The sequence below is a fragment of the Poecilia reticulata genome, linkage group LG2, assembly GCF_000633615.1.
Source record: "Poecilia reticulata strain Guanapo linkage group LG2, Guppy_female_1.0+MT, whole genome shotgun sequence".
NCBI classification, from domain to species: Eukaryota; Metazoa; Chordata; class Actinopteri; order Cyprinodontiformes; family Poeciliidae; genus Poecilia; species Poecilia reticulata.
In genome coordinates this window covers 45,848,783-45,859,111 of record NC_024332.1, presented here as the reverse complement: position 1 = coordinate 45,859,111, position 10,329 = coordinate 45,848,783, and the positions used below count along the sequence as shown (strand labels likewise).

General features: G+C 43.8%; 1 protein-coding gene across 1 annotated transcript in view; it reads left to right on the top strand.

The window, feature by feature from the left end:
* Positions 1 to 3,304: 3,304 nt before the first annotated feature.
* lss (lanosterol synthase (2,3-oxidosqualene-lanosterol cyclase)) overlaps positions 3,305 to 10,329 on the top strand; it is a 10,368-nt gene continuing 3,343 nt past the window's right edge. Inside the window, exons 1-15 of the mRNA XM_008404212.2 lie at positions 3,305 to 3,318; positions 4,167 to 4,335; positions 4,613 to 4,751; positions 5,376 to 5,484; positions 5,708 to 5,829; positions 5,937 to 6,033; positions 6,127 to 6,262; positions 6,905 to 7,013; positions 8,181 to 8,299; positions 8,372 to 8,469; positions 8,558 to 8,585; positions 9,140 to 9,196; positions 9,279 to 9,350; positions 9,440 to 9,490; positions 9,601 to 9,750. Coding sequence (XP_008402434.1) covers positions 3,305 to 3,318; positions 4,167 to 4,335; positions 4,613 to 4,751; positions 5,376 to 5,484; positions 5,708 to 5,829; positions 5,937 to 6,033; positions 6,127 to 6,262; positions 6,905 to 7,013; positions 8,181 to 8,299; positions 8,372 to 8,469; positions 8,558 to 8,585; positions 9,140 to 9,196; positions 9,279 to 9,350; positions 9,440 to 9,490; positions 9,601 to 9,750 — 1,470 coding nt within the window. The remainder of the gene's footprint in view (positions 3,319 to 4,166; positions 4,336 to 4,612; positions 4,752 to 5,375; positions 5,485 to 5,707; positions 5,830 to 5,936; positions 6,034 to 6,126; positions 6,263 to 6,904; positions 7,014 to 8,180; positions 8,300 to 8,371; positions 8,470 to 8,557; positions 8,586 to 9,139; positions 9,197 to 9,278; positions 9,351 to 9,439; positions 9,491 to 9,600; positions 9,751 to 10,329) is intronic.

Here is a 10,329-nt window from a genome sequence, read left to right as displayed (position 1 = left end):
CCATGTCCATGACCGTGTCCATGTCCATAGTCTGTCTCACCACACCCACCATGTCCATGTCCATAGTCTTTCCCACCACAACCACCATGTCCATGTCCAAGGTTTTTTTCACCACAGCTAACATGTCCAGGGTATGTGACACTAAAACCACCAGGTCCAGGTCCCTTCCCACCACAACCACCAGGTCCATGTCCTCCTGAGAACGTATATAAAAGACAATTAAAAGCCAGTTTTTGGGTGGTGGTAAAGCCACAAATCTGGTTCTTTGTAATAAAAAAATCAATATTTCAGATTTACCCTGTCCGTGTCGATCCATCTCACAGCTTCAGCTGTTTCTCTTCAGAAAAATCTGTTTAAAAGTACCAGATGATCATCAAACTTCAGAGGAATCAAAATAATACCCTACCTGACTCTGATGTACCGCTCTTACCTGTGGTGATGCAGAGGAAGAATCCTCAGCAGAGTTCTGTCCAGGTGAGCCGATCCACTGACTGCTCTGTACCTCGTTGCTGTTTATATGTGATTCCTCCAGCCTGAATCCTTTCAGCATCACTGCGTCTGAACTTCCTGCTGTCATCCTGAGTTTGGCTTAAAGAATGACATCACCAGTTTTCATAATCCGCTCCATTCATTATCTTTATGTTCAAAGTCATGTCAGATCCGAGAAACTGTTGCTTCATGTTGTATTTTCTAAAACACTCACAGTTTAATCTGTGACCCAGCCTTCGTATCAAATAAGTGAGTCTTTGTTTCATCCTTTCTGCACAGCGTGATGGATGGACTTCGATTGCCAACATGTTTGCACAGCTTGGACGCTCCAACCAGATCTTATTGTGAAACACACAGCTCCTTCAGTATTTCAACATTTACAGTTATGCTTTAAAAACCGAAGGCTATGTTACGGTAAGCTGTTACACAACAGAATAAATAATTCAACAAGCTTTGACTGATACTTGAGTCTGATGACAAACAGTTTCCAGTTTGGTCAGCTCTTCAGAAACTGAGAATGGAGGAGTCTCCAAACACAAAACCTTTCAAACATCACGTTTAACTACGCAGATTTTTTTTACGAAGTGGGTCCTCATGGAAATGTTTATTTCTGGACAGGTATTGCGTTTGAGTAAAACTTATTTCTGTATTATTGCTGTTTGAGACTTGATTTGACCTTATCAAGTTATTATGGGTAAATGGACTGAACTTATATAGCACTTTTCCAGTCATTTTGACCAATCACACCCATAAAGGGGGTCAAGTGCCCAGGGGCACATCGACATGTGCCAGGAAGAAGCTGGAATCGAACCTACAACCTTCCGATCGCAAGATGACTACAGTGCCCACACAGCCACAGTCGCCCTCCTAATATATTTATGTGTCAGATTTATTCTGACACATAAATATTTCTAAGTATATTTTCTGTTGCTGCGTTTTACTCTTTGGGAACCCTTCGTGTCTTATAATGTTTCCCGACATGTTAAGGGCTCGTTAGCTTAGTTAGCTTAGCGCTAGCTTAGCATCAGCTCTACTACGGCTTCTCCTCAAATTGAATAGAGATAAATACGGCACTGAAGAGAAACATAAAATAATTACAGGCCTTTACTCATTTCATAGACAACATGAACATAAACATAATTTACTGTTAAATACTGATAAGGTGATTATGATGAGGGACTTTAACATTTATGTTAACGCTGACAGTCTGACACAGTGAAAGCGTAAATGTATCCATCAGTCCTTCCTCAGACTCAGTTGGTTTTACTCAGAATCCAGTCCTGCTCACTTAACTTTAGACCTCGTTCAGCTCTGAGTGTGAAGAAATAACAGTACCTTCCCCACCCATCTGTCCAAAAACTCAAAATTCAAAAATAAAAAACTTAAGACTTCAAGGTGATCAAAGTGAATTCAACTAAAACAGCCACTTGATGCACCGCGGGTTTCTGACCTACGCATTTCCTAAAAGACCAAAAGTAAACATGCAGTTCTTTGCTGCTTTATTTCACAGTTCAAGCAAACAAGTTGCAGGATTCTGTTGCTTCTTCTGCTCTGATTCCTGCACCGGTTCACTGACTGAGTGCAGACTGAGTGGTGGACAGACTGACTGTCAAAGACTGAGTGGTGGACTGACTGGTAGACTGGTACAAAACCATGTGACCACCAATGTGCATCCCTAAATGTGTGAATTACTAGCCCAAAAACTTTTTCTAAATAACTAGAATTAAACAAAATTTCCAGTTATAAATTAACCAGAAAATTCATCCATCCATTTTCCTGCACCCTTGTCCCTTGGTGGGGTCAGGAGGGTTGCTGGTGCCCATCTCCAGCTAACGTTTCGGGCGAGAGGCGGGGTCACCCTGGACAGGTCGCCAGTCTGTCGCAAGGCAACACAGAGACACACAACCACACCTAGGGGCAATTTGGAGAGGCCAATCAACCTGACAGTAATGTTTTTGGACTGTGGGAGGAAACCGGAGTACCTGGAGAAAACCCACCATGCACAGGGAGAACATGGAGACTCCATGCAGAAAGACCGGGAATCGAACCCAGAACCTTCTTGCTGCAGGGCAACAGCTCTACCAACTGCGCCACTGTGCAGCCCTAACCAGAAAATAAGCAAATAAAATAAAGTAAATAATCTGAATTCTAAGATTTAACTGAGAATAGAGAAATAGCTCCTACAATTATTACTGATTTTATATCTTATGTTATATTCTTAACTGGTAAGTGACTGAAATTAAATGATTAAACTAGAATCAGTATTCTCTTGTTTGACAGATTTAAAGTATTTTTTGAAAACGTCTTTAACACATTTATTATTGAACCCACACTTATGTATTATTGTTTTTTTTAGTCTGATATAAAACTCTAGTCCTAAATTCATTAAATGTAAACAGAATATCATAATGAAGAGACCTAAAGGCTTTAGTGGTGTTTTCATTTATAGGATCAGACGGTACTTTGTCCCTTCACCGGGTCCACAATGAGCACATGTGTTGTGTTTACCTCAGGAGGAATCTCATTGGTCAAACTCGGCATAGTCCCGCCCTCTCTCCGCCCAGCCCGCCTGTGATTGGCCAGCTGAGTCTCTGCTCATGTCTCTCCACATTCACCAAGCAGCTAACGCCTCAGAGGCCGCTCCCCGCAGGGGTTCATGGGAAATGTGGTGTTAACTTGTATTCATTGAACCCGTGAGCGGCGCTGTGGAAACTACAACTCCCACGAACAGAGCAGCAGGTGGAGTTTCAGCACCAGGTGACGAACTTCATTCACATCCTTCAGAAGAATCCAGTTTCTGAGTTTATCAGCAGAAATGTCTGAAGGAACGTGAGTATTTGTTTTACTTTCTATTTAAATAAAGTTAGTGACTCTGGAGTTTAATTGTAATACATAAAAAACTTTAAACCAAACTACTTCCATCAGCTCTGGAGGTTTATGTGATAGATTATATTTAAACATCTGTCCATAAAGTGTCAATATGTGACTTTATAAAGTGTAATGATGCAGAAACTGTAAAGAGCTTAATCACCTCAGACCTGAAGACAGGGAGGGCTTTGACTAGGCCATCAAAATTAGGTATGGGTCTGTTTCTGGTCCAGGACCCTGAAGAACCTCTGAATAATCCGGGTGGAACAACTTCCTGGTTGCTCACTTTTCTCCATGAAAGTAGCGAAGTTGAAACGGGCCCACTGAGTGCTGAGACCTAATCTGTCCCTTAAATTGGACTCTTTGGAAAGCGAAGATTCGGTTTGCTCCCATCTATAGATTCAGCATTAGTAACATATGATCCTCCCATGTTTACCTGATGTTCAGATGCATTTCTGTTGAACCTATCATGTCAGAATCTCAGCCTAGAGGATAAAAAGCATAACTGAGATACAAAGTTAAACATAAATGCTGTTTAAAAACTGAAAGTTTTAAACTAAAGAGAAGGCTGGCTCAGGTGGAATCAAATGGACTGAATGTCTTGTTAGCATGCAAAGGCTAAACCCACAACTCATGGAAAACATAAGACAGCAGTCCCTTAAGAATATCTACACACATTCTTCATGCACTGATGACACATAAGCAGCACCTGGTGCAGAACCATTTCCTGCTGCTTGTTAAAGTTTCTGTAGAAACTCTTTAGTTTCTGCGGTAAAATCCGACCTGCTGTTTGGTTGTTTCTGTGGCAGGCAGCTGCGGAGGCGAGGCGGGCCGTACAAGACGGAGCCGGCCACCGACCTGAGCCGCTGGAGGCTGAGAAACGCAGAGGGCAGGCAGACCTGGAGCTACGTGGACGAGCAGGAGACGCCCAGCAGGGAGCAGACCATGCTGGAAGCTCATTCTCTGGGTCTGGACATCGTAGGTCTTCAGTCTTTTTATATTTTTCCACATTTCACTCTATTAACTGGGCTGAAAAACTCAGGCTCTTGGTTGTTGATGCTTTAGGAAACTAGAGCTGAAAGTCTTGCTTTTTAACTGAGTGAAGGGAAACTGGACAGTTGATGATTGTAAATGCAACAGAAATCCAAAGAAAACCCCAAGAAACCCAACGAACTGGCGCAAGTCTGGCTGCTGTAGGTGTGTTGTAAAGAAATAAGGTCTGCCTCAACAGTCTGATCCGGATTTCTGTCCACAGAGTCAGTTTGTGTCAGACTCCTCGGCCTCTGAAACGGCTCTGCATGCTGCAGCTAAAGGTATGAACTTCTACCGACGGCTCCAGGCTGAGGACGGCCACTGGGCGGGGGACTACGGTGGACCCCTCTTCCTGCTCCCAGGTGAACCAGCTCACCCGGCGGACAGGAACAGAAACCATCCTGGAGCCTAACATGTAGAATTTGCACATCTGATAGTTCAGTAGACTCTGTTCTGTTGGGGACCAAAACTTCAACATTTGTTACATTTCCAGCTGATACGGTTTGCTGTGTAAAAGGATCCAAACCCTTTGAGCAACCTGTTCCCCTCCTAGCCTGTGGGGGCGCTGCACCACGAATTACTAAAGTAAAAGACACAAAAAACTCTGAAGAAGACATGAGAACAACTTCCTCCTTCCCAAAATGTAAACAAAAATGGAGGCACCAGATTTGGAGGATTTCACTTTTGTCTTTGGCTAAAGAGCAGGAGCCATTTCTACTGCTAGCACCAGGCTAGCATGTTTGTTTGGTTGTATTTACCCAGAATGCCCTGCGCTGTAGTCCACTTCCTGCTTGAATCCACGTATCCATTCAAACCCAGACTGAGGTTTTTAGGCGGAACAGAGTTTGCCGTTTTGGTTCGATCAGTATTCACAGTTCCCCAAACGAACCGGACTTTCTAAGCAAACTAAGTCGAGTTTGATAAAAGCAGATTGAACAGAGCTGATGTGAATGCAGCATTAATTTCTGCCTGTGTTTGTTTCCCAGGTCTCCTGATCACATGTCATGTTGCTAAGATTCCTCTGCCAGAGGCCTGGAAGAAGGAGATGGTGAGGTACCTGCGCTCCGTTCAGCTGCCCGACGGAGGCTGGGGGCTGTGAGTCAACCAGGCTTTTATCTTGGGAAACAGCGCCATCTAGTGGCCATGTAACTGTAGAACCGCCTGACAAAGGAAGCCAAACTTTCTTCCCAGAACTAAAAGCCATTCAGGCATTGAGGATGAAGAGACAAAGAGTTATTTTGTCCTTTGAACTCCAAAAAGTCTTTAAAACTCTCCTCATTTTGCTTGTTGGGAAATGATTGCTGTGTTTCTGCCTCAGACACATTGAGGATAAATCCACAGTGTTTGGAACGGCGCTGAGCTACACGTCTCTGAGGATTCTGGGAGTGGATCCTGATGATCCAGATCTGGTTCGTGCTCGGAACAACCTGCACAGCAAAGGTTTGGATCAGATCCAGTCACTCACAGATGTTAAACTCACTGCTTCCCTTGAACATGTGAACGTTGTTGGTGACGAACCGTTGGTGTTTCCATACGTCTTTTTCAAGGTGGCGCCGTCGGGATCCCATCATGGGGTAAATTCTGGTTGGCGGTTCTGAACGTCTACAGCTGGGAAGGGCTGAACACGTTACTGCCAGAGATGTGGTGGGTTTTAAAGGCGGACACGGTTTTGGCTGCTTGGCTACTGGTGTCTTCTCCAGTATCGGGTCTTCCTCAGACGGTTCCGGGTTGTTTCAGGCTGTTCCCCGCCTGGATGCCAGCCCACCCATCCACCCTGTGGTGCCACTGCCGCCAGGTCTACCTGCCTATGAGCTACTGCTACGCTGTCAGGCTGTCGGCAGAGGAAGACCCTCTGATTCTCAGCCTTCGACAGGTGACACTATGATGCTACCACATCATGAGCTCATCCAATAGATAAACATATTACATTACAGAGACTATTGAAGGGCTGTTTCACTGTTTTTAAAACTCTAACTTACTGAGACAGTCAAACCTTAACCAGATTGTTCTGCACCTTCTGAACATGAATTTATTAAAGAACAGTTTTAAACAGTATTTTTCTGGTTTTATTTGGACTGCCTTAGAAAGAGTCTTGTTTTGAACTGCAGCATTTGGAGGCGTTAAATCTGGGGTGAATTTTCATCATTCGTCTATAAAACAGTTTCTGATTCATTAAACCTTTAATTTATCTCTCAAAACAACAAAAAACTTCAGTTTTTCCCCCAAAATCCAAATTGAACTCATGTTAACATCCTAAACATGTGATTGTCATCTCTGAATTACATCCTTTCAGAGTTAAATAACTTGTTACTAGTGATGCTTCTGGTAAAAAGTGATGATGTGAAAATGTGCAGCAAACGACGAAACGCTGCAGAAACACGAATGATGCAAATTGCAAAACACACAAAAACCATAAATGCAACAGAAAAACACAGCAAACAAAAAGAGTAACAGCAGCAGGAAGGTAAATCACTGCCAACTCGCTCCACAAACCGATTCTTCTGTTTTTCCTCAGGAGCTTTTCGTCCAGGACTTCGCCTCCATCAGCTGGAGCGCTCAGAGGAACAACGTGGCGGCCTGCGACCTCTACACTCCTCACAGCAGGCTGCTGTCTGTCGCCTACAGTAAGAACCGTCTGACCATGACTCAGTCATAAACACGTGGAGTGGTACCGCAGAGGTTCTGGTTCTGGCTCAGTAGAAAATCAGAAACGCTCTGACCAAAGCCTGAACCTGGCTAGCTTATCGTCAACGATGTGCTAATACGCTAACAGCAGAGCTAATTTTTGCTAGTTTAGAAAATGTGTATCACACTTAGTTTTCCCTAATACATTTTAAAGTGCTAATTTGGTTATTTTACAAACTTTCAGCTTAATAAAGTTCATTATCTGTGTTACGACTGTTGAAAATTCTTCAAGTAGTTAAACTTTTATATTAATGCTTTTATTTTGAAGTGGGTGAAGACTGTTTACGCAGCAGTTCCACTTCCTCTCCTTTTAAAGAAACCTTATTGAGCAAATAGCAGAAATATAACGAACAAAATAGGTTTGTAGAAGAAACATCACTTAATAAAATAAATTAATGTAAAAATTCACAGAAACTTTTAAGAGTTTTGTCATGATCCGGTGAAGGAGATGATGTTCATTCTGTACCCAGAATGCAATGCTGTAGAAGTAAACATTTTAAAACCTGCTGATGACTGAAGCCTTCGGTCATCAGTTCGGCTAAAACAGCAACAGAGCTAACAAAACTGAAACTGAGTGAAAGTTTGTCCAGAGAATCATTTCCTGGAGTGGAAACATGAAAGTCTGCGATGGAAAATTTGACCTTTTGAGAGTGATTTTCTATGTTGGAACGTATTTTCTCATTTATATATGGGGCGTGTAAACATGGCTGAATTTAGCGCTACATCATTAGCTTCCACTGAACACCATTGGTTTGGTGCTTTTCAGTTAGAGGCACAAAATATAGAAATAAAGTAGGAATAAGAATCTAATGTTAGCAGACTGGAAAACACCATCAGGGATTTGAACCCATTGTTAGAAAGTCTGCCAGCTGCTGGGAGGAAGGATCTGTGATTACGCTCCTTTGTGCACAGAGGATGCAGCAGCCTGAGGCTGAAGGAGTTTCATCCATGGGAGGGAAACGTCCACATTATTATTAGAATTATTTTATCCAGAATCCATGTGTCTCTCACTTCCTGTATTGGGTCAAAGGTCATCCTGGCACTGAGCTGATCCAGATGTTTCCTTCATGTTTAGCTGTTTGGCCTCACAGTGTGACTGTCTGCAGTGGTGCTGAACCTGTATGAAGCTCATCACAGCACCGCGCTGAGGAAGATGGCCGTCAGAGAGCTGTACGACCACATCCAGGCCGACGACCGCTTCACCAAGTGCATCAGCATCGGGCCGGTGAGGAGGAATCACTTCTCCCAAGCTCTGAGCTGAGAGCTCTGAGGAAACGGTTTTCATGTTTTGGTGCAGATCTCTAAGACGATCAACATGCTGGTTCGCTGGTATGTGGACGGCCCCACGTCGGCCGTGTTTCAGGAGCACGTCTCCAGGATCCCAGACTACCTGTGGTCAGTGAAACGTTCCGATCAGGAACGTAGAACATGGAAAGTAACCAGGAGAACGGCCCAGTTCAGCTGCTGTTTGTGTTTCTTACAGGCTGGGACTGGATGGGATGAAAATGCAGGTGAGAATTTAGCCTTAACAGTTTTTACTGTTTTTATTTTCACCACTTTCATTTTGAGAAAAGAAATAATCTACTTTAACATTCCTGCCCGGATTTGTTAATTGTTTTAGTGACTTTTTTGCAGTCAGAATTACTGATTATGTGGTGCTACTTTAAAATATTAGAGAAATTTTGTGATATTCTCTCTCAGCAGTGTAATAAAATAAATACTGCCACCTGCAGGTGGGAGTTAGCATCACTTCAACACAATGTGATTATTTGTAATTTGTAATAAACTCACAATAATGCATCAGCTCATTACTCACTGCTTTGGGTTCAACAAAACAAAACTGAGAAATGTTCAAGGGGTGTGAAAACTTTTACCAAGCAGTAAAATCCGTCCATCTGTGGATTCGGTCCTGCAGAACATCATAAATGTTCCTTCTTCGTGTTGCTCAGTCACGTCTGTGACTCAATAAACTCACTGCAGTTTGTAGCTGGAACAGTTGTGATCTCCAGATGTTTCCTCTCATTGTGTTTGCCAGTGAAGTTTCTCCGTGTCGTTTCGTCCTCAGGGAACCAACGGCTCTCAGCTCTGGGACACGTGTTTCGCTGTTCAGGCTTTCCTGGAGGTGACGTGAAAACGCGTCTCCACGGTTTCCCTCCATGTCCCTCTGCTGCTTGTTGACGTTGTTTCTGTGTGGAAACCCTCAGGCTGGAGCGCAGGACGACCCCAGGCTGCTCCGATGTCTCCATGACGCCCATGACTTCCTCAGGGTCACTCAGGTTACGGCTCGTTGGCGCCTCCTGCTGTAAGCCAGCATGGAGACCTGAACATGTTTCCTGATCTTTAGCCACTTCCTCCACCTCCACAGATTCCTGAGAATCCGCCTGAATACCAGAAATACTACAGACAGATGAACAAGGTGCAAGAAAAATCAGAAATTATTCAGATTTACTCCAAACTCAAACAAACAAACCTGTATATTTTCATCTGTGTGGAAATATGTAACATAAACGTGTTTGTGCTGGTCAGGGCGGCTTCCCGTTCAGCACCCGGGACTGTGGCTGGATCGTGGCCGACTGCACGGCTGAAGGCCTGAAGTCGGTGATGCTGCTGCAGGAGCTCTGTCCCTCCATCAGGCAGCCAATCAGCTCGCAGCATTTGTACGACGCCGTTAATGTGGTCAGTTTGATTATTGTGCTGCTTTTATTGATTCTGTGATGCATGCTGGGAAATTTCCTCCATCATTAACTAGATTCTGTTTCTGGATTCGCCGTCCTGACAGTTTGTTGTCTAACTCTGATTCTCTGCATGTTTTTGGTACAAATTTATCCAACATCCAGTTTCCAGCTGAATTCACACAGCAGGCGAATGAAACTCATAATCCGACTTTTTCACCGCAGTTTGAACGACACAATTTCGATCTTTTCACCTGAAAGAGTCCAAACTGTTCCACTTCCAACGTGGAACTAAACTGTATCCGATTGTCTTCGTCTGCAGGCTAAACGATCATCGCATTTCATCTGATCTGAGTCATAATCCAGCAGACGGTTCATCTGAGCCAAGTCTGGAAATGACAATAATGAAGCATCACAGCTCAACCCCATCGGTCCGACAACACATCCAAACAGAACCGGGTCAGAACCGGATCAGAGCCGAGTCAGAACCGGGTCAGAACTGGATCAGAACTGGATCAGAACCGGATCAGAACTGGATCAGAGCCGAGTCAGAACTGGATCAGAGCCGAGTCAGAACTGGATC